This window comes from Phalacrocorax carbo, chromosome 2 (assembly GCF_963921805.1).
Source record: "Phalacrocorax carbo chromosome 2, bPhaCar2.1, whole genome shotgun sequence".
NCBI classification, from domain to species: domain Eukaryota; kingdom Metazoa; phylum Chordata; class Aves; order Suliformes; family Phalacrocoracidae; genus Phalacrocorax; species Phalacrocorax carbo.
In genome coordinates, this window is record NC_087514.1 from 110304246 (window position 1) to 110328975 (window position 24730).

Sequence of the window (24730 nt, forward strand, 5' to 3'; positions counted from 1 at the left end):
TAACATGGCCCCAAAATTCTATTTGAACAAGACATTTCACCACAAAACTCTTGTTGAAGGAAGAGTTTTACAATTATAATAGATACTAATTCTCTGTCTCAGCGTCATTTCTAGAGCAACAGGCAAAAAAAAGTGCATAAATATATACCTCAGTACATATATATTCATACTCATGTACATGAAAGGGTTTAGTAACTTCAGTTTCCCCCCCTGTGGGTTTAAAACCTTCACATCAGCAGTAACTTACCTGACAATGAAAAACTTATCAGTCTCCGACTTCCTTGTCCCTGGATTGAATCTTCATTGGTGATGCTTTTAAAGATCTGCTAGAATAAAAATAATGGTGAGAGAGAATAGACTCCAATAACTCTTGAACAGACAAATTGCTTAGTAGCTGTCTTTTTTAAAATTAGAGGACCATTAATCACGAACAACATTTTTATCCAGGTAATAATTTAACCACTAGTGGCCTAAGTCATCCCTTCCTAGAGGTTTTTCCTTAAGAAAACAGAATGATACAAAAATACTACTCTAATTTTAATGTAGCAGTTCCTCACCCAGAAAGGAGGAGATAAAAGTAGTGCATAAGAATGGAGGCGTGGTCTCACCTCTGGAAACAACGCCTGTCTTTATAACGACTTATTATTAGTGTAGAAAATCTTGTTCCAGAAAGTTTATTGCATACATGTATGAAAGACTTTTGAGAGTCTACTAATACCCTGTGCAAAAATACAACTGTGGATTATAATAACAATAAGCATTGAGCGTGATCTGGGGGGTGGGGTGGGGGAAATCAATAAATGACCCTTTATACTCCACAGTTTAGGTTTTAATGTCAGTCTTTGGTTAGCAAGTTTATTGGTGGGCTGCTGTTATGCAAATTAGAACCCAGGCTACCTTCTGGCCATAATCAGAACTGGGAAGCAAGAACGCCTTTGAGCCAGTGTCTGGGGCATCAGCAGGAACCCACCATCAGCAATTTTCACAGCTGTTTCCCTGAACAAAGCAGAGGAGATCCCATCAGGATTCAAGCTCCAAGTTCAGCAGGGAGGTGGTGCTACTATTACTACCTCCCACTGACTTTGGAGACAAACCAAGTGCTGCTCTGCTCCGGGGAAGCCGCAGCTCCTCACCACTCTTGCCATTCAGCTTTCAGGCGAAAAAGAAAAAGAGCATTTATGCAGTGAAGTTCCAATTTCTGCCAGGAAACAGTAATTGAAGTCCCACTCAACTGTGACTCATCACTCAGTATATTAAATATTGTGTATTCAAGCTTAACTTAGAAAACAAGCTGCTCTTTGCCCCAAGAGAGTTAAAAACCTGGGCAAGAGGGCACTGCTGCCCAGCTAGAAATGACAAGCACAGCTAGCAGGTCAGGACACAGATGAGGCCTAGATCATAAATATACAGGTTGAATTTAGACACCATTATGAAAAAAATATGGGCTCTGCTGGACTTGGCTTTTTGTCATAATCATTTTGTTTCTTACAGACTATTTAAATGGGAAAAAGGGTACTGAGTACAGCTGGACTACGGGCAAATTCCAGTAGAAATATCCCTGTTGGATCTTGGCTAAGCAGTTACAATTGCACTTTTGGACTTCTCATCTAACCAGGTTTCAATCTATTCATTAAAGCCACCACTCGTTTCTGGATAGAGTCACGCTGAATTCAAAACATCTTATGTAACTATGAGAATTTTATGACAAGAACTCAGTAACCTTTACCAGCCAAAGTTGTAATCCCACCAAGAAACAACAGTGTTTCCTTGTCAAGATGTATTTTTGTACTTCACTACCTGGCATTTATTACACATTATCCTACTACTTATGGTCTCATTCGTGATTTTGTCCAGGACAGTAACTGGGCAAACTGACCTAGATATGCGCACATCAGTAAAACATGTGCTTTTTTTTCCAGTACTTAAACATTTCTCTGGGGTTTTCAGATCTGCGATGAATCAGTATGAATAGTTTAACAGTTTGTGCTTTGAACAGACTGGGGTGGATCTGACGGTGTCCTGTAAATACTGCCTGTTCAAAACTTAAAATATGTTGCTATTAAATGACTCTTTTTGTGCCACATTTACATTAGTGAAATTGTATTGAGACAGTTATACTGGAGTATTACACTGGCAAAGCATCCCCAGGAGGGCGAAACCTGCACTGGCAAAGCTTGGCATTATACAAAGAGACACATATAACATATCCAGCCCCGTAAGTGAAACAACAACAAAAACATTTATTTGCTCCTAAAGGATCCACCTATTGTGTAAAGCAGGTATACCCCACACCGTACTGTCAGGTGTTCACCCCTCAGTCATACAATCGCAGGGCCACTGGTAGTGCTCCCCCAATTTCTGCGTGCCCCATGCTTTTCCATGGAAATCAAGGCAGAGGAAGGCTGGAGTGGTGTGAAAAAGCAGGGTACATCCCAGGTCTCAGCCCAGTGATAAGCTGAGAGGAGACCGGGGTGCACATCTGCACCCAGGAGCTGGGAGGTACTCCTGCTTTTTTACTCCATTTGTGTGTTATATCAGGGTCACATTTTTAAATGACCTGAGTGCTAATAAATGTTCCCCCAGCTTTCATTGGAAAACAGCTCAGGTGATTTAATGCTTTGGAAATCTTGACATAATTTTCCTAATCCCAGATTTCCTGATCTCAACTCAGTCAGAGGTTTGAGAAGGATGCATCCACAGCTTCCCCTACAGCGCTTCCCCCAGTGAAGACCAAAAGGCTACTGGAGCCAGCTAGGACTGTCTGTGTTTAGTACAGGGCAGCCCTGGCCTCTCCTTTCATCTAGCTCCTGTTTTCACAAAACCAAGAGATTTACTTGCAACACCCTTAAGGATTTTTTCAGAGACCAGAAAGTCAGACAGTGTCGTAAAAGCAAATCAAACCTGACGAGTACCTCCTGCTGAGAAGAGTTTTGCACACCAAATTACTCCCGCAGACACCAGCGGGGTGCACCAGGCAGGTGGCTGCTTGCAGAAGCAGGCACTTGCTGCATCGGCAATGTCTGAAGTTGTGACACAAAAGTATGGCCTAAAAACCAGCCCTGCTGTGTAAATGAATTATATACTCCCTACTTTATCTCAGCATAACTCTCTGAGATGCAACGCTACATCAAAATGCTAGGCATTTTGATAATGCCTAGCACTTAACCTTAGTAATCTGAAATGCATCACAACACTTCTTTGAAGCTTTTCCAATTTTCTTCCTGTCCAGGCTGCCAAGAAAGGGAATGCATGGCAGAAAAGCTGAGCAAGAGAGGCACTTACCGTTGGGCTGAGACCTGGGATGCACCATCAAAGACTGTGCAACTGAGCCAAACGCCTCCTGTATAGCTCTCATCCCAAACCTGCGCTCCTTTGTCCTCCACTGGTCTGGTGGCACTGGTCTGCTGCTCCCCCCACACGTATGCTGCACCTTCTCACCCCTGATACAGGTCCTCAGGCAAGGCAGGACATGTGCCAGAGGGGGTCATGAGCAGGTAGATGTCCTCTTTCAAAGGAAGGAGTGACTATGCATGGATATACCCAGGCAAGAATATTAGGAAGGCTGGGAAAGCGATTTTACTTTAATATTGGTGTTTCAATGAGTCAGAAGGTATGGCGGGAGAGGAAAGGAAGCTACATAAGGAACACGCTGTGATTTAGCTTGCTGTGCCAAGCAAGCGGAGCACATAAGGCTTCTCCCCTCAGTGCCCTGACTAGTCAAGGTCACTACATTTGCTCTGCTCTCCATCTGAAGGGAAGTTTTTGGGACCAAACTGAACATCACAGGGAATTAAAAACAATGAGAAAAGTTTATTGACATTAAGTCTGGTTTTCTGAAAAGAAAAAAGCTTTTTGCTGCAGTTTGGATTCACCATTTTCTAACGCAATACCAGACTGTACTCAGTAGTGAGGACAAGGCTAAGAATGCTTTGTGCAGGGCAGATGGCATGGTCACCAACGCTCGCCAGCCACCGCGCCGACCAGCGTTCATTGTGTCTTGAGGCCTGGGATGGGGAAATGCATGGGTCATGCTCTTCCTGCTTGCCGTTTATCATGAAAGAAATCGAGACTGGTTTTAGTGGCTACAATATAATTACATTGAGAGTTTCATCACTGTAAGTAAACCTTGAATTTAGTAATCGGGACGTAAAAAAAATGCCCTATCTTCTCAACTGCCACTTAAAACATATTTGGTTGGCAGAAAGACAACATTCATCTCGTCACTTGACATCCTATGGTCTGAAGTCCTTGGTATGAAAAGGAACAAATGTGATTTTCCCTCAATAACTTTGGTGCTCTTTTATGTCCTTGAAGTGAGAGATCAGTCCGAATTAGTTTAATATTTTTATTTTATAATATCATGTTTGCACATTGTGCAGCCCAGCCTAATTATTTTACAAGTCCTGCTGATACAAAACAGGATGAATATGCTTTTATTATATGGTTCTGTCATATCCTGACATGAAGAGATGAGACATGGGCTGCAACTTCAAGCCTAAATGAATCTCTCAGAAAACCAAAGGCTTCCTGAACCACATTGAAACTCCTTTTCACTTTCCTTGCTTGTAATCAGAGCCGGTGTAATTGTCACTGATGGGAGTGCATGCACTAAAGCAGTAAGAGAAGTTTTGGTACTTCCTTTAAAATATTCTCCAGTAAACACACACTGTAAAATATTATTGTCTGGTACAGAGTTTCCCAACCTCTGAAGCATGGCAAAAGACAACCACCAGAGCCCATGATGGCTATCCGCAAAACATGGGGAGGTACTTGAGGCCAAATTCAAGCCTCTCGGGACTTGCAGAGCTCAGGAAAAGGTCCACATTTGGTAGTGCTTTTCATTTTTTCAGTAGACAGAAAAAAGAAGACAGAAGAAGATGACTGAAAGCTAAAACTAATACAGTCTTGTCCTAGTATCACTTTTCCTTGTGAGTAGTTCCTGCAAATGCTGGAGGGAAGTTATGTGACCCTGAATGAGAAAGGAGGCAGGCTTCACACTAGCAAATGGAGCCCTTGAGACTCCCTCCCTCTTTAGCCACGGTATGTGTTATGAAAAAAAAATAAATCCTTAGAAATTCGAGAGTACTACGGATCATCAGCTCTTGCTGAGGCAAAACGCCAAGTGCATCACTAAAAATTTTTCTAAGCAGAAGCAAAGAAACAGAGACTCTCACAGCTAATTAAAAACATCTCGTAAAATACCTTATCCTTCACCAGTCTACCTAGATACGTGGAAGAGTAATAAAGACAACACTCTTGCTCCTGAAAGTAAAGTCGCCTACAGAGCATACCTCAGATGCTCCTATTCAGCCTCCTTATACCTCTAGCTTATGATGACGCAAATACTTTTGGACACACGTATAGTGTAAACTCAGGTCTGGAAGAAGCTGCAACCATGTTTGTCTAGTGCTGCACTACAAAATCTGCATTTGGGCACCAGTGACCAGTAATAGAGGAGAGTGCTGATAAAGCATTGTATTGGGTTTGCATGGCAAGGTTTGGTAGCAGGAGGGCTACAGGGGTGGCTTCTGTGAGAAGCTGCTAGAAGATCCCCCATGTCTGATAGGGCCAGTTGCAGCCGGCTCCAAGATGGACCTGCCGCTGGCCAAGGCTGAGCCCATCAATCACGGTGATAGCACCTCTAGGGTAACAGATTTAAGAAGGGGAAAAATACTGCTGTGCAACAGCAGCCAGAAGAGAGGAACATGTGAGAGAAACAGCCCTGCAGACACCAAGGTCAGTGGAGAAGGAAGGGGAGGAGGTGCTCCAGGCACCAGAGCAGAGATTGCCCAGCAGCCTGTGGTGAAGACCATGGTTGGGCAGGCTGTCCCCTGCAGCCTATGGAGGTTAATGGTGGAGCAGATATCCACCTGCAGCCCATGGAGGATCCCATGCCGGAGCAGGTGGATGTGCCCAAAGGAGGCTGTGACCCTGTGGGAAGCCTGCACTGGAGCGGGCTCCTGGCAGGACCTGTGGCCCCATAGAGAGAGGAGCCCACGCTGGAGCAGGTTTGCTGGCAGGACTGCACCCTGTGGGAAGGGCCCACGCTGGAGTGGTTTGTGAAGAACTGTAGCCTGTGGGAAAGACTCACACTGGAGAAGTCTGTGGAGGACTGTCTCCTGTGGGAGGGACCCTGCGCTGGAGCAGGGGAAGAGTGTGAGGATTCCTCCCCCTGAGAAGGAAGAAGTGGCAGAAACAACGTGTGATGAACTGACCACAACCCCCTTCCCTCTCCCCCTGCACTGCTGGTGGGGAGGAGGTAGAGTAGTCAGGAGTTAAGTTGAGCCCAGGAAGAAGGGAGGGGTGGGGAGAAGGTGTTTTTAAGATTTGGTTTTATTTCTCATTACCCTGCTCTGATTTGATTAGTAATAAATAAAACTGATTTCCCCAAGTCAAGTCTGGTTTGCCCGTGACAGTAATTGGTGAGTGATCCCTCGCTGCCCTTATCTTGGCCCACAAGCCCTTTGTTTTATTTCCTCTCTCCTGTCCAGCTGAAGGAGGGGCATGACAGAGCAGCTTGGTGGGCACCTGGCATCGGCGAGGGTCAACCCACCACAAGTGTGTTTTGCATCACTAAGTCACTTTCAGCATGTTTGTATATTGTGCAGCCCAACTTCATTATTTTAAAAGTCTTGCTGATATAACACAGGATTACTATGATTTTATTACATGCTTCTACCACAGCTAGACATGCCCAGATGACAAATACAAGCACATACTCCTTTTCCCACACACAGTACAGAAAAACATGGCTATGCCTTAGACTTATCATTCTGTAACACACTTTCCTCTGCAGAAAGGCATTTTTTGGCCCCTACAACCATACAAAGAGATTCAACAAGGCTAAGAAAATCTTCCTTTCCTGTAAGTAGAAGCACATCCAGTTCAAGAAACCTTACTCTTCACTGACAGCCAAAGCACTTCTGTAACAGTAGCTTCTGTCGCAAAAGAATGATAATATTTAATGATCATAACATAAATTATCCAGCATAGGCCAGTATTTCTTACATTTAAAATAGAGGAAACTGCAGTGACATTAGAAACAATGCTATATTAGCTGTTTGTATTTGCTGACTTTTTATACGATGAACATTATTGGCATGACCTAATACTCAATCCAATCAAGTTCCAGTTTTAAAAGGTGCTAATTAAAACCTAGAATACTTTACACGGGCAGCACAGATTGTAACTACAGTAAAATTCAATGCAAATTAAATAGTCAGGTACTGTAAACTGGCAAAGCTCTAGCCTGGACCATGATATCTATCAACAAGAGCTTCTCTTTAAAAAAGCAGGTCTAAGAACTTATCAAAGAATTCAGAGGGGCTCATGCTTCCAAGCAGTACTAAACCTGTATGGAAGATGGAAGTCTACAATGAAAGAAAAATAGAAATAACAAAAGTAAATCAACAAAGTATTTTCTGTTTGTATACACCAGCTCTGAGGATGAAAAGCAGATGAGAGCATTGCAAAAAGGGAAGGCTGTAACCTGTGCTTGATTCAAACCACAAGTGAAAAAGAGCTTCAACCCAGTCCCAAACTGTGCATCAGCAAACAGAAAAAATATTGCTAGATGTGTCAGAGCTAAAGACGTGGGGTTGCACAGCTCGAGGAAAAGGCAGGCTATCCAGGAACTGCCTGCACTGTGCTTGCTTCAAGCGCCAGTTGTCTGTTCTCTGCTTTTCAAGAGCATTAAACTTGCCTGCAGATTTAAGGCAAAATACAGTTAATAGCCTTAATTCAACAGTCTAGTGCAAAAGAGGAAGCAGATGCTTTGTCCCACGTCCCCTTTCATCTGTTTGTATCCCTTAGTTCATCTGAGATGTAAGACGGGTCCAAAACCCAGCCCGACGCAGGGGCAGAGTACCAGTATTCACTCTGCACAGCTTTGCTAATGTCAGTTTACATCAGTTTGGAGCTATTGTTTTAACAGACCTGTGTTTACATAGCACAGGTGTCAAGAAGAGTTCCTCAAAAAATTATGCTCCCCTAACCTAGTTCTGTTGGCTTTCACTCTTGCCCTCCTGATTTCACCAAACTCTTAACATTAGGACAAGTTTTTAAACAAGTGGAGAATGGTTTACATTTGCCATAGCTCAGCAGTGAAGGGTCTTTACACATTAAAAGAATATAAGACATCGTCCCAAGTTCATGCTTCATATTCTACTATCCTCTCTAGAGAGGGAATAGTCCTCAGGAAATCTGCAAATGGGTGAATACTCCCATTTTCTCCCAAGTGTTGAATTTAAAAAGAAACTATCTGGGGAAAAAAATTGACTAAATAAACAGAGGTGGAGTGAGTACTTCCTTTTTCCTCATCACTTGACTTCTTACACATCTTGGGAACACAGGGCGCACTGAGACATAAGGGGTGAACTGTGAAAGGAACAGAGACCTGAGCTCCATGACTGTCACTGACAGAATTATGGCTATAATCCCAGGCACCACTTTGAAAATCTAGCCCTAATTAATGGCAGTGCTTCAGCTACAACCCTCACTGTTAACAGAATTATCCAGCTCTTGAATGCAATACATTCCACTTATCCTGTTAGCTAGTTAAGCTACAGTGCTGGCACCATAGTATTGTTCTATCAGGTACTCCCAAACAGCAGCCAGTTTCTCCGGCAGCAGCCTAACTCCCTACTGGGCTCTCCTCAGCCAGATCACATCCCTGAAGGACTGTGACCACACACACAGAGTCTTCCCTGTGTGTCACGGTCAGTGCCATTCTAGCCTTGCAATACATCACCTTCTCAATGCCATTCCCTAATTAAGGGGAGAATTTGCCTTTTGCGGGCATATGGCAATTGCCCTGTCTGCAGAAAGCTCCTGTTTTCTCATCTTGCAGAAGAGTTTATCGGTTACTTCATTTATTCCCAGGAGACAGAAGTTTTTAATTCCAAAAACTTGTCTCCCAGAAACCCTTAAAAAAGGTAGCAAAAAAGCGAGTAAACGTTTTCTTCCCATTGAAAATATTACAAATCCTTTCAGCAGATTCTAGATAACGAACCTTGGAAGCCAAACTAAATTACTGGAAAAAATTGCTGTTTAGTATCATCAGTAAAGTCCTCAAAAGGCAACTATCAACAGGCTTATGACAAGAGGACATTCAATAATAGCACATACCAAGTGTATGAGGTCTCGGTCTTGGCATGAAGATATTTCATATCTACCCTACATGGGTAGAATGCTATTTCAGCATAACCAGCAGCTAGAATAGGGATGTTAAGTGCAATCATTTCAATTAAAACAAAATCTAGGATTGAGGCAACAATTCAGTATCTCTCACAGAGTCCAGTATCTTTTTCTTCCAAAATTTTATTAGATTCAGCCTTTTCATTGTTTCAACAGTTCTGCCTAATAAACTTCAGCTATCCTTTGGCAGCGGAGGAAAAGCTTTGATTAGAGATTCTGACCTTCCTTCACTCTTCGAAACTTTCTTTAAATAAACTAGATTTTCAGATACTTAAACACAATCACACATTCATGTGGATAGGCTTTGGCTTGTGCTTTCTGGATCGATGGCTGGACTACATCTAAGCAGCAGCCATTTTTTCTTTGTATGTAGCAAACTTCTGGGCAGACTGCTTTGTGCAGCACCTTTCACCAACTGCTCACACATTGGCTCTGAGGCTGCATGCTATTTGGTGCCAGTGAGCCTTTGAGCGCTAAAAAGTCTTTCAGCAAGTTTTAAGTGGTCCAAAGGATGAAAGTCGTTTGCAACTCCAATGGGCAAAACAAACTCTGGTCGAGTTTGCAGGGAAGAAGGCTCCTTCCAGTTGCTAAACAGCTTTGTGCTTCCCAGAGCTACCATCATCCAGAAAAAAAGCCTCTAAGAAAATCTGGGTTTATGATCAGATTTACATCAGGCAGCTGCCTAATGCAGGACAGGATCAGCCCTGTAAACCTGACAGATCCATACACAGAGTATTAATGTGCTTAAACACTCTGACAGCAAGAACTGCTTGTAAATATTATCCTCTCAGGAACAGCTAAGCAAGACCCTGCAACCCAGAGAAATAACTGGGAGGTTTGCCATTGACAGGTGAGATAGGCCCATCAGGCACTGTTTGGATCCTGTAATTCTGCACAAAATTTTCTCCTGTAGTCTCCAAATTCAAACTTTTCAAGAAAACATTTCGTTTGTATGGAGAACAACAAAAAAATGCTGCTAACACCTTTTCCCTATTTGTACTATGAAATGACGGGTGATGAAAATGTAGGGCACATATAGCAGAAATACTCTAAACTCTTACATATCCACAATGTCTTTGGAAGGGAGGAAATTGCGTTAGACAGCAGTTCATGCCTCCAAGCAGCCTTCATTAGAGCTTCAGAAACTCTTCGCTTTTCTAATGTAGTTTGGTTGGGACAAGTACGTAGATGAGTAATGCTCACACATGAGAGAGACAACCATATCCTTCAGCTAAGCTGTATTTGAAGAATAACTCAATGCCTTAGTCTTGCTGTCAACAAGTCTGGATGAGGGATTCGAGTCAATGACCCTTTACGCCATAAAAGAAGCAGCAAGGCAGCGAACAATGCCCTTTCTTCTAAATGAATGCCACAAGTATCAATTCACTACGAATATCATTCTTTCCCGAAGTGAATTACAGACCCTTTACTTTCAACCTTGGATCCTACTTTAAGCAGAAATGAGGTGACTACAGAGATTTATAGTCTGACTTTAAAAATGGAGAAATATCCCTGGTACTTCAACTGCCCCTCAATCTTGCTGAATTACTAATGAGACATTCACACTGCACAGAACATTTTTCTAGTTATGATGGCACAGAAAGGGAAAATACCCCAAACCTTCTCCTTTTGCAGTATCTACAGTCACTTAGTTAATGCAGCCCCATTCATACTCAGTGTATTTCCTGTGTATCTTTTGGGAGATCCATCAGACCCAGGAGAAACTGCTTATCCTAACTCAGTAAACTCATGGGGGGGGGGGGGGGCGGAGAGGGGAGGAATATGGTTTGCTTGTTTGTGTGGTTGCATTTTTTTGATTTTTCTTTTTCAGAATTGCCTTCATCTTCCTATTTGGCTACTCCTGGCTACAGCATTCACAGTTTTGTTTTTCTTAGTTTGCTGCTCTCTAGAGCAGTGGGCTTGAAAAAGTCAACAGCCTCCTCCAGTGAAGTGGGCTCGGGGAATACTGATTGTAATCAAACCGCCATAGAATAACCAATGTTGGAAGAGATCTGAAGTCATCTGACCCTTCAGTCAAAGCAGGACCAACACAGAGCGGGCTACTCAGGGTCCTGTTGAGCTTTGAGTATCTCCAGGGATGGAGATCCCACAAGCTCTCTGGGCAACCTGTTCTAAAGTTTGACTACTGTCTTGAGAAAAAAAAAAGATAATCCTGAGGTCTAATCAGAATGTTCCTTGTTGCAACTTGTGTCTACAGCCTGCTGTCATTTCACTGCACACAGTGAGAAGGGTCTGCCTCCTTCTTCCATTCAACTTCTCATTAGGTAAAGGCATCAGTAACATCCCACCGAAGACTCCTCTTAAGCCTGAATAAATCCAGCTCTATCTCTGCTACTCCTCATATGTAATGTCAATGACCAATCTGCAGGATGAAGAAAACAGGGGCTAGACTCATCCTGAAAATGGCTGTGGTGCGTGTTACAGCAAATTGAGGTATGGCAAAGACTTCGGGAGGGGGAAGCAGCATTCATGAAATCTGATCTCCAATAACAGCTGAATTGACTACAGCAATTTGGTCATCACAGAAAGCCTCATGAAGGATTCAGCCTGTTGCATATTGGATGCAAAAGACTTCCAAACATAAAGTTATTAAATACAACAGCAGGGGAAAGGGATGTCAACTAAATGCAGGAGTGCTGTTACTGCAGAGAAATCATTAACTACAGTGTGTTTAATGATATAATTCTTGTAGATCTTAATAAATAAATCACATCTTATCAGCAACAGAGGTGTTTTCTGTCATATGTGTCAGTTCTGATGAAAATCAGTGCACAATTAATCTCAAAAACTTCAGTCAACCCTGGGAAAGCGTTCTATGGAACAGAGCAAGGCAACACAGAGGTTCACACCCCACACTACACACACCACCCATATCATCCTCATCCAGTGTGCATACAGGAGAGAAGTGGCTCCCATTCCCAGGCAAACTTTGTCCCCTGCTCCCCATACTCCTCCCCTTGCCAAGCACATGTGCGTGAAAGCAGGTGTCTTCTGCACAAACCATCTCCCCCTTATCCCCACCAGGAACATTTCTGTCTTCTGCCAGGCAAACAGCACACCCCTTCCTTCCTGCCCTGTGCAGGCAGCCCCCATGATCAGTTATCTGCATCTGTATGAGCAGCGATGAGCAAGGAGAGGAGAGCAGAGCTGGGCTGTTGCTGCGGCCTTTGCTGGAGCTGGAAGCCATGGTGAGCAGAGGCTGGTGCTCTGCCACGAGACTACTCTTCCAGAAGCAGATCTCACTCTGCTCTTCTCTTTCCTGCAGTAGCAGGAATAAAACTTTCTTGGTCAGTGTCTAAAACTTTGGGCTACATGGAAGCAGGTCTGATCCAAGCCACCTCCTTTGACCATTCCTCCCCCTTAACCAGTTGGAAAGAGAAGAATGAGACGATGTTTTTCCTCCCATCTTGGGCACACTGTGTTGCCAGTCTACAATGAGACACAAAGGATGACTGTTGAATCTGGAAGTCAATTTCGACCCCTCTGAAAGTGGTAAGAGTTTGGCCACTGGCTTCACAGCATTGATATTTTATTTTCTTCTGCTGCTGAAGCATTATATATCCCTGAACTGCAGGACACTGAAGCAGCCTGTGCTGACTCCCTGTCAATGATGCATCGCTCATAGTAGAAAGCAAGGACATCATTAGACAGACTTGGCAGTTTCCCCCTCTGTTCCTCACCCTCAAAGGCACAACTGAAAAATAAACATGCAAACCCTGAGCATCCTCTCACGGTGCTGCTGCACGGTGTAGGGACACAGCTGCAAAAACAGTGGGCCTGTAAGCTGAGCCTCAGGCGTAGCCATGGCTCGCCCTCACAGCAAAGCAGGTCTCACATGCTTGGGCATGCCTGGCAGCTTCATCCACCCCACTCTGAGGCTCACAGTGACTGCTACCAGCCAGCTGTGGCAGTCAAGTGGTCCTAAAGGCTCTTTGGGGCCAGAGGACAGCATGCTTTTCAGGCAACCTGGACGCCCTCGTCAAGAAGCTCTTCAAAACTGTGAGAGCAAGCAGCCAACAAAAATGTGAAAGGGATGAACTGGAAAAGGAAAGAAAAAGTGTAAAAAGAAAAGGGGAAAAGAGGAAAGGCAAGGCTTTATGGAAGAGTGGAAAACAAAAAGGGTAGTTGAGGACGCTATGAGGAAAGAAAGCAATTAATTTCTAAAATGCCACATCTTCTACATCCTAAAAAATTCCCTCCCTCCCCTTCAGACACAACTCAAAACAACCAAACCAAGCAACAACAACAAAAAAACCTCAACAGTGATCAGTACAGCTTTGTTAGAACTCAGAACTGATGACAGCAACTTACAAACTGGACTGCTAGCAAGGCTAAGTTAGATCCTTTTGGGAACAACAAGAGAAATAAATAGGCTGCTATTAAAACCAGGGTTTCCTGACAACTAGTGGCACATCCTGACTTTTGCCATATTAGGCTTAACTATTCCCATACAGCTGAATTGGCTTTAAGGTAACAAATATCAGTTGTCCTCAAATACTTCACCTGTGCAATCATAGTCCATAAATGTGTTGGTACCTCAAATAATATAGTCTATTATATTTTTTGTGAACTCAATTTTAATAATTGCCCATAGTTAGGTAGTATGAGCAATGTTGGTGGTCCTTTGCTAAGAATATCAACATATGGTCTAATTAATGTGGTTCATACTTACATTCACCATAAAATCCTACTGCATTGCCATAAGGGCAAAAAGGACCTCAGTGTAAACATAAATCAGACCCTTTGAGTTAAAAAGGGAGCTGTGTAGGAACAATTTAGTTGCTTTCCATCAGACTTTAGAGATATAAGAATTTAAACCTGCTTTTAAACTGGAGATATTGAGTGGTGAGGGGCTGCATGCTTTCAGTATGGATAGAAACATGCTTGTCTGAGAACTCAGCTAGCTAGCTAGCTGGGAAAAAATCCAGATATTTAATGGAAGTGGAAAACATTTCTCAGGAGAGTCAAGGATTAACAACAAACAAAGGGTCCAAAATTCTATTAAAAAAATATTCTTCTGCACATCTGCAGATATATAACATACTGACCTACATTGGTTTCCCCACTTGAACATCTTTTGTTCTTAATCTTTCATACAAGTAATAATTATAGCAGAAATTATTTAGAAAAGTATGCAATATTATATAACTGTATTCCATCAGCAAAAGTACGTTAAGGGAACATGATTATCCTGTCGAGCTCTTAGAAACCAGGAAATGTAAACCTAAAATATAACTGAAGCATTAAGTCTGCTTCTTGATGAATATAAATTGTAATGCTTCTTTCTTTTTTTAGCTGTCTCTGATCATAACCTTTTCTCAATATAATGTTATAGATATATTTTTGGATCACCTGGATTTTGTGAGAAGTCAAGTACAGACAATCCAAGCTCTACTCACGATTGAGATAAAACATAAACCTAAAAGCTGAATCACTGGCAGAAAAAATGGGAAATAGACAACTGAAAAGTAGTAGTAGAAAACATATGAAGCAAAAAAAACCCCAAACCAACCAGCTAGGTAGAAAGGATGACATGATCATGATAGGGCTTGCATGCACGTACAAACAGACATTCACACACAAGCACATACATGCACACTACACTTGAAAGGCAGATATCCGCAGGCACTGATGTGTGCTGCTTTTTAGCTTTCAGTCACCACCTGCTCTTCTCTTTCACCTATTTAGGTTGTTTCCACTGAAACAACCTGTGAGTTGTGCCACAAACACTCAAAATGACCTACATATCCTCAAGTTACAAATGTGTGAAAGTTCACCTCAAAGTCATGTCCGCAGTAATGTCTACTGATTTTATATAGGTCATTTGAGGGTACAGGCTATTTCAGGACAGATTTTAAGTACTGGTTACTTTTATAGAGGGTCATGCATTGTGAAGTTACACTAATGTTCTTCTGTCCCCAAATCTTCCTACCATCCCCCTTCTTCCCTAAACTAAGGAAAGCAGACAAGGAAACAAAAGGAAGATATTTCAACAAAAGTTATTTTTCTCCTTTACACTGGCTGCTGGAAAAGACTTGGTTATTGAAAATCCAGTCAGCACTAAAGTCGATGGCATCTATCAGCTCCAGTAGAGATGAAACTTCATTGCAGGATTGCAGTGAAGGTTCAGTGAGGCTGCAATGAGGTTCAGTGCAGGCTCTAGATCTGGCGTTGTTGAGTTTTACAACCTCTTTCTTTCCCTCTGCGTTTCTGACTCTTTGTCTGGCTGCTGTTCTGAGGTAAAGAAATCCTCCCAATCCTTGAAACAGTCACTCTAGGGAATGCTAGTTGCTGAAATTTGCTGAAGGATGCTGAGTGAGAGACTGGGTGTGCAATTGCCCACCTCAGCTTAAGTTCATACCTTGGCTTCAGACACAAGTGATACGGATGTGCGGACACAAGAAGAGGACTTGTACCTATTTCCCTCCCATTGTGTCAGCTTTCCAGCTGGCCACAGGGAACATGGCACCCTTTATCTTAGGAATATGTGGTTCCAATAAAACTTTTCATTTGTGGGTGGGTCAGAGACGTTACAATCTGTACATCTACCCAAGAATTTTTCAGTGTTTTCAACAATGCATCAAAGCTTTGTAAAATTATACTTTGTATTTGCACAGCAAATTCACCAGTGATATAGTAAGTTCATTTCTAATCTGTCTGTCCCAAACATTACCCTCCCATCTGTAAACCTGCAGTCTACAGCTCTGACTGCAACACAGCACAAAGCAGCTTGGTCAGTGCATCAGGAGTCCCCAGACAGAGACCCAGATAAGTCTCCACCACCTTTTCCGAAAAAAAACCTGCAAATTTTACTCAATTCTTATCAGTTATTTGCATTATACTCCAAAGCAGCTGTCCAAAGCATCATGCTTTAAGGCAAAGTAATTAATTTAAAATAGCCAGGCAAAGAATGATAGAATCATAGAATGATAGAATGTCCTGAATTGGAAGGGACCTACAAGGATCATCAAGTCCAACTCCTGACCCTGCACAGGACAACCCCAAAATTCACATCATGCGTCTGAGGGCGCTGTCCAAGTGCTTCCTGAATAGGGTCAGGCTTGGCGCTGTGATTGCCTCCCTGGGGAGCCTGTTCCAGTGCTCCACCACCCTCTGGGTGAAGAACCTTTTCCTAATAGCCAACATAGAATCGTAGAATGATAAGAAATGCAATTGTTGTGTTGTATACTATCTTGTAAAGGACAAACAAATTGCTTCTAGCTTATATTTGTGCAATAGTTCACCTAGGCTTTGAAAGAAAGTCCCACGGAATAGGCAGGAAAATCTCAATTGCTTCAGTGGATCTGGCTTTCACATTACCATGATCTACACCAACAGACTTAAAAACCACAGCCACACCTTTTTTAAGCATCTCTTCCTGCAGATTAAGCTTTCTTTTCCCTTTTCACTTGGCAGCGTGTCTGAGACCCAGCAGCAAATACCATTGCACAAAACACCATCTTCAACAAATAAGATGAGCCTCTGACATCCTAATGTTGTTTTAGAAATCACCAATCTCTTACAAACATCACAGGCATTTAAAAAATAAACCCATAAGCTGGTAATGCTGCTGTATTTACCAAGTTTTCCTGATGTCCTATTTTAATATCATGACAGAGCTATTGCAAGGGTTTTATAGAACACGTTCCTTCACTGCCCCAGCTCCATCTGCTTATTTTCCCTTGTTCATTGTAAACTCTTAAAAAGTAATTTGGGATTTTATTCATTGCTTTAAACAAGCAGTGAGTTGATGTTTTTCCCTGTACACCTTTTAAAATTTGTTCAAGTTCTTTGGAAGGCTTATCCACACAAACAGTTGTCTCTCAGCTAATATTTGCATTCCTTCCTCAGCATAAGTCATTTCTACTTAATTCTCATCTAATGCCCATGGCTTAGTATGCTAATTATCTTGATGAAAATTCAATGACCTCCCAGAAACACTGGGCTCAAAATTACTTCCTGGGTCATGCACTCTAACAGCTGCAGCAGTTGGTACATCTCACCCCAACTTATTCAGATTTCTTAACTAATTAATACCATTCCTGCCTCAAAAGTCTTCTACCTCAGCTGCAATTCTACACAAAACCACATGGCTGTCATTCACACTCAAAAGTTCCTATCTCTTCCTACCTTGTTATATGAAGACATGAAGAATTTCCTCAGCTCATGAGTACCAGAGGCTATCAGAGGTCCTGAAAATGCTTGCTTATGCCTTCGAGAAGAATTTAATTTTGTATTAAAAATTGTGTGAGAGAAGATGCAGATCAGAGTCATCCATCACCTGATAAACATGCTTTTAAAGGACCCTAGAATAACTTGAGTAAAAGGAAACATGGTGAAGTTATAAGCAATGCTAACTGGTACACAGAGGGAGATCAAGAGGTTATCTCCATCTTCACTAATCCTGGAACCTGGGAGAAGGCAAGAAAATTGGACAACAGTAAATGAAAAATTGAGGAAAGCAAGGATTTTTTTCTTGCAAGGCCTAACTAAAGGGAAAAAACTGTTACTGTGGGGACACAGCAAGTGTACAACTGATAAGCCCCAAATTATTTCCCTGCTGCAATGACTTGTAGTCATCAAGGACCCACTTGCAACAGGGACACAAGTTTTTCCAACAGCTAGCCCCCTACACCTATCCAGTGCACACGAAGAAAGATCAGCTGGTGAAAATGTTATCGGCCAGTAAAGTCATGATGTAGATAAGCACTCCTGGAAACACAACAGAGCACAGAAAAACAAACCCTGGATGTTTCCTCTTTATGCCTCAAGAGGTAGTACTGCAGAAGTACCCTGTTGGACCTAAAGGATTTCATGCCCATGCACTGCAGGATTCTTGTAGCTTCCATGGTCCTGAGTGTTGGACTAGCTGGACACTGGAGAGGAGCCACCCTGGCAGCATTCCTACTCCTTTTTTTCCCCCCTCATTGAAAAGTGTATTTTTAAAAAAAAATCAAGGTTGTTCCATGTATAAATGGTGCTTTCACTAAATAATAGTCAAACACACACAAAAAATGGCTAGAACACAACGTTCTCTTTTTTAATCAATTAGCAGGCTTGTAGAGCACCCAGTGAGAGTTATGTGAGGTCAGTGTGTAGAAAACTGGCAATAACAAATCAAACTGGTAAATGCAGGGGGAAAGGGCTGAAATAATCTATTTTGTAGAGCAACATCAAAGCAAATCTTTTTGCAACTTCTGAACTGATACGTCCTGGAAAGGTGTGTCATGTAGCCTAAGCTACCTCTAGTAATTTATCTGGAGTTCATCCACAATCAGATTCATGCCCTGTCACAGCAGGAACTCTTAGAACGGAGGAAGCAAGAGGTGCTTCATTCAGAAGTCTATCAACTTCACCTCTGAAGTTCACTCCACAGGTCTAAATCCTTCCTTCCTTTCTCCTTCAACAACACAAAAATATCTGCCCTCACACCCACTGTAAAATTTCAGGAATGGCACAGTTTTTCATTAATCTGACCAGATGCAGGAGGGAGTATGTACGAATGTAAAAGGCCAAAGCACAGACCATTATATTAGTGCAGTGTGCTGATCTTTCCATAATTTACTAAACTACAGAAGGGAGTAATATGATGTGCAGACTATTAGTACAGCTATTATGTGACCATAACAAGATACATTCAGAAAGCAAGTGGCTGGGAAATACCAGACATGTATTGAACCCATTAACAAATAAATGGCTTGTGTAATGATCTTGGTGTTGCTGAAATAAAATCACGCCGGTTCCCATCTGTCATGTTTTTTATTTCTTCACTTCAACTCTGTGCTGCACTACAAGTCCGCTAATTAAACCACTCTAAAGCTACATTTAGAAGTTCATATAGGATGAGATGCCTGGTAAGGTTAAATTTGACTCAAGTGTTTTCTTTGAAACAACATGTGCAAAGAAACTAGGGCAACAGGGAGAAGCCCAAAATTGGTGCAGCTGATCTGCAAAGTGAAGGGTAGGCTGTGGCCAGTGATACCTAGGGATGGCTCAGCAGCTCCAGAATTACTGCTGCTTAATTAGAGTCCATGAGAGGACAAGAAGTTGACAACATTGTAATGGGACATGTGCAAATGGTGACCCTAATCCTACTTTTTATTCTGTCCCTACTTTGCTTTTCTGACTGCACAATGGCACATTCAGGCTAGCACAGTAGGAAGAAGTCTGATGGATGAACACTAAAGAGTATTTTTGCTTAATAATTTAACAGATGGCAGCTTTTTTGTATGTCATCTCTTCCCTGTTTAAAAACATTGCAGCTACGCCTACAGCAGTGTATTATGTGTGAAGCTACCAGGTGCTTAAGCATGCCTGCACTGGTAAAAGAGGACTAAAGAAGACAACGTCAGGACCTCTGGAACTTCCACTTCAGATCACTTACGTTCCACTCTTCAGTGCACAGAACAGGACACCTGCCCCAGCTACCCTGCCTGTACAGGCACACAGCCTTTCTCTGGTTCAGGTGTTCGGTACTCTGCCAGGGATACATTACATTTGATATATAGGACTGATTCTTTCATGCTCTAGTATACTACCTGGATTTATCACAGGATGCAAAATGGCACTGGATTTCAATGCATCAGCAACACGTGCAGAGTCGCTGCTTGACACACCGCTCTGCGTTGGCTGCTTCAAAGTGGCACGGCCAGCGTGCTGAATGTCCTCCTCAGGGACAAGTACCGCGTTCGAGAGGAGTGCTGTGCTGAGCTGTGCTGACTTGCTGCCCTGCATTGCACTCACACTCCACAGATGGCTCTTTTCCCTTCTTTTCTAGATGTGCAGTCCTTGAAGATGCATGTGAAATACGCATGTGATTTAGTGCAGAAAAAGCACTGAAGAGTATTTTGAGTGCATTTCTTGCATAAAGTCTTTCCCAAGCCGTTCTGATTTTTGGCACCAAGCCTAATTATAGGTGCTTGTATTTGAAATTCCATTACGATGATCAAATACACTACATGCCCATCTTTCATACAGATGGATCAGGAAATTATGAAGACTGCAATATTAAGGAACGTTTAAATATGCAAACAGCTGTGTGCTGGAAAGCAGAGACATTACTCCCGGGTTGGAACAATAAAAAAAGAAGATACCTGTATGTTGAGAGTTACGGACTGCTGCTTGGGAAATCAATGCTGATGCTCACAAAGAAAATTGTTTGTACCTTCCCTACTAATTTGTCCTTGTTAGATAATAAATTCTGAGCACTTACCTCTCATAAGTAGTGTAAATCTATGAATGGGTGGTGACTGGAGTTTGAACCACATCAAGCTGAAAAAGTTGATATCAAGAAAAAAGCCACCAGACGCACAGAACTGGATCATTTGTCACTTCAGCTATTGACATATCTGAAATCTGTCACGAGGAAAATGCTGCTTGAAGTGACTCTACTTGCTAGTTCTATTCCATTTTGAAAGATACTGCCAATTTGGAGGAAAATTGTTAAATATTTCCAAGTTAAATCAGTGGGGTTTCAGCATGTGCTCTGCACCTTTCCTGGGTATGGACTGTAGAAGCCAGTATTACTGGACTGCATTCAGAAGAGGCCTTTGGTGCAAAGAAGTTTTCTTAATATTTAAAGAAAATCTCTTGGCAACTATCCCAATTTTAAATGTGAGTAGAGAAAGAAAAAAAAAGGTAGGAAAGGGTTATTATTTATAACACAGTGACTACAGTTATGCTACAGTCAGAGACCAATTAGACCCTGGTTACACTTTCAGACTCCACTAATTCATACAAATGGAGTGCTTGCTACATGACAGGCTAATTGCACTGTAAAGACAATAGTCTTTATGTATCTGGATACTGAAAAGCACCCATGTTACTGAGGTGGCAATAAGAAATAATTTGGACATGTCATTAACCTTCAAATTCTTTGAATTGGTGCTAATTAGGATCTAGAAAAGCATAACCAAAAATGTAATTACACTGAACTAAGGGCTCAACAGTGCAACTATTAGGAGGCTGCTCACATGAGTGAGTATGCTTGAATATAACTGAGTGTCACCAAATCAGGCTGTAAAAGACTACCATGGTTTTATAATGAAGCAAAATGGAAGTGAAAAAAATGAATTAGTTACTTTTTTCAGCTGTAACAAATGTGCTAAAGGCTGTTCTCACACTGAAAATAATTCCTTTGTATTTTGTAGCTAGGGGGGTCAAATTCGGTCAGGAAATCCTCCATTCCCTCTAAATGCATGTTAGCTGTAGCTTGTGTAACGGTTAGTCTATCCATTCAGCGCATACTGCCCTGAAGCTCAATCTTAGATTAAGGCTTTAGGTAATACTACAATATAAAGTGTTGAAAACAAAAAAGTATTAATGAAAACCTTTCTGTATTACTCCCGGTCTTTTCCTTGCTCTCTTTTTTAACTTCACCTCTCTAGAACATTTCAAAACAAGTGAACAATGAGTGCAGACAGAACTTCGCAACATGAATGTGCTAATGTTTCCTAGGCACGTAGCAAAGTCTTTGCCAATTCCCTACTGGAAGGTACTACTACATTTCTTTCTTCTACCTCTGATGAGCTTGCTGTGAGCCGTTACACCTTCTTAACCGCAGACACCATAATTTCTTATGTACTCAAATGACCAAATTGCTCCTTGCATGCTTACAGAAAACCAATGATGTACAGAACTTTCTGTTAAAATGCTGAAGCAACTCCTCGGTCAATGTAATAGTTTCTTTAAATTCAAAGACTTATGTTCTCATGTTAGAGCACTTCATCATGTTAGCCTACACCAGTGGCAACGTATGAGCACATAAGGCAAGCGGGATGTGAACAGCATTGCTGCTATTGTGAAAGAAGTATCACATGACGAGAAAACCAAAAATGCACAGAGATTTCCAATAGATCAGAAGCCTACACAGATCACCTTCCTCCCACAGTTTATGTATGGATCAGCTACTTTTTTCCGGAATTAGTCACCTCGAATGATTAATCAGTGGAATCCACTCTCTTTCAGCAATTATTCCTTAGCACATACATTTTTTGTTAGATGCCCTTTTATATTGCAAAGGGACTGTACCCTGGCAGAGAGCACTTTGTATTTGACTGCTGAAGTCTTCGCTTCCTTCCAGCTGAGTGAGTATTTCCAGTCATTTCCCCTGCTCATTTTGCCTCACCTTTTTCATTCCTGAATGCCTCCATCTCCTTTGCAGGTAATAGGGGGAGGCATATATGGGGACGGGTAGAATATAGGTGGTACTAACAATGCTACTCCTTACCTTGCATTCGAAGGCAACTGCAAGTTGGGGGAGCTCCATCTACTTCTCATCTCAAGATAAGGAAAAGGGATCCTCTTACTCACTCCTGACAAATACCCAGTCACCTAAGCATACCCATAGCATCCAGAGAAGTGCTGCTTCCCTCCCTGGAAATGCTGAGCCTTTCAAGGTACACCACTTAGACTTGTTAAAGATGTACCTGGCTTGCATTCTTTGCCATGATTAATTGCAGCAGCCTAATGTTGTGTTTTCCATGAACTATTTTTTTTTTAACCTCAATTGCTGAACAGCACAGAGGGCCATAGAAATTTCTGCTCCCTCTTTACCTTGTTTCTTGAAGTATAATTATTCTTACACTCTCAAAATCAGACTGTTAGATTTATTACATAGCAATGCCCCAGAAACACAGAAGACAGTTTTAAAACTCACCTGTCACAGAATAAGACACAAAGTGAAGAAGAACACACAGCTGAGATTTTTAAATCCAGCCTTTGGAAAGAATGAGAGATACAGCTGCTTGTACATGCACAATGTCATAAAATCACGGCTTGCAGCACATACATGGAAATGAGGCAGAATGCTTCATTATCAAACATCCCTCAGCAGCCCACGCTCTGACGTGACAGCACATAATGCAAATATTTACAGCAGGAAGTCCTCAGGAATGATCAGTCACCACCAAATGGCAGCAGCTTATCAAGCAGTAATTCCTGCTGTGGGAAACCCAGCTGAGGCAGCATTTCCACACAAACACAACACAGAGAAGGTCTCTTTCAATCATTAGCTCCAATTTACATAGATTTCCCCACGATGCTAAGTGTATTTGACGAGTGCCACCATGATCTACGAGACAGGAACTGTGGCACGAAAGCTCTAGAGGTTCGATCAGCCGTGGTTCTTTGCATCTAATACACAGTGAGTGAATGCACCCAATTTAGTGAAGACATTTGCCCTGAGGCTAAAACATTGATTCTCCACTTACTGTCTTTTAATTGTGATGTATCCAATTTATCTTTTTAGGCTATAAACTCCTAGGGGAAAAGGTTCTTCTTTTTCATTCCGTATGCTGTTCTCATGCCAGCTTTATTTTACTGCAAAAGAGCCACATTCAGGTTAAATCATTTTCACACTAGCAAGATAACACTTCCCCATTGCTAGAGTTAATTGCTGTAACTTGTATTGTTTTTCTGCAACAACATCTGATGTAAAGATGAATTAGTGGTGACAACATTATGAATAAGTGAAGAGTAGCAGAGGAACATTGCAGATGTTGTGAAAAATGTTCTTTTCTACTGAGAAAACTGTTTGCTCATCCATACCACTCTAATGCTTATGCTTTAGTAGTATAAACTACGGTGTATAAGCAACCCAGCTTTCAGAGTACCACCAGTCCAGAAAAAAAGAAGCCAGCCATGATGTTCCTTTTTTCCAGAATTGCAGGTGCTCCACTTTACTGCCATTGCCTGCAGGCCTATCTGCTGCCCCCAAATTCACATTTATGCTCCTGCCATGTATGAATTGGCCAAAGTGCACAGCCCTTCTTACCCAGATACTCAAGCTTGATGATTCACAGGTGATAAAATGTGACAGGACTTTTCACTGACAACGAACCACAGGGCATCCTAATCAGCAGGCGAGGCAGCTCTAATAACAGGGTTACAGTGTAAGGAGATAAACTCAAATGGAGCAGAACATTCATAATACAAGAAATGCGAGATGCTACTCAGCCTAAAGCACTATTGGTGCTATATAAAGACATCCAACTTACACAGCAACTTTTTTTCCCCTTTGGAAGCAGGATTCCTTTTAACTGCCAGTTAAATACGGTCTCAGCAGTGCCTGAACAAAAATGGCAACTGCTTACAGTCCCCAGCATGACTACCTCCAGCTTCTTTTCCCTTTTCAATTGCAGTGAACTCCAGTCAGACAAAAAAATGAAGTGTTTGTTGTTGTTGTTGTTTTTTCAGATTGTGGTGTTAGGCTACTGCTGGTTATTGGTGTTTGCAGGTCTCATTGACAGACAGGACAGGACACGGTCCGAGCAGCCAATATACCAGCTGCTGCCCCCACTGCGGGAGGTGCCACACAACTGGAGGCTTGGACAGAATCTGCTTGGGTGGCTCTGGCATCAGCTGCAGATGAGTCTGTGCTAGCAGTGAAAACACTGTCCCAGAAGGTCACCTGTCCCCAAAGGACACCTGCTCCCGATCTTTTTCCCAAGCTGTACCAAACAAAAAGGTTTGCTTGTGTCAAGTACACAAAGCCTCAGTCCCTCTGTGCCCCTAC

At 42.2% G+C, this 24730-nt stretch overlaps 1 protein-coding gene across 4 annotated transcripts in view; it reads right to left on the reverse strand.

Annotated features, from left to right (window-relative positions):
* The window catches only part of HECW1 (HECT, C2 and WW domain containing E3 ubiquitin protein ligase 1), a 273075-nt gene that overhangs the window by 105925 nt on the left and 142420 nt on the right, over nt 1–24730 (reverse strand). For all 4 annotated transcript variants that reach the window (XM_064443833.1, XM_064443832.1, XM_064443830.1 and 1 more), the window contains one exon: nt 248–323. In XM_064443833.1, coding sequence (XP_064299903.1) covers nt 248–323 — 76 coding nt within the window. The remainder of the gene's footprint in view (nt 1–247; nt 324–24730) is intronic.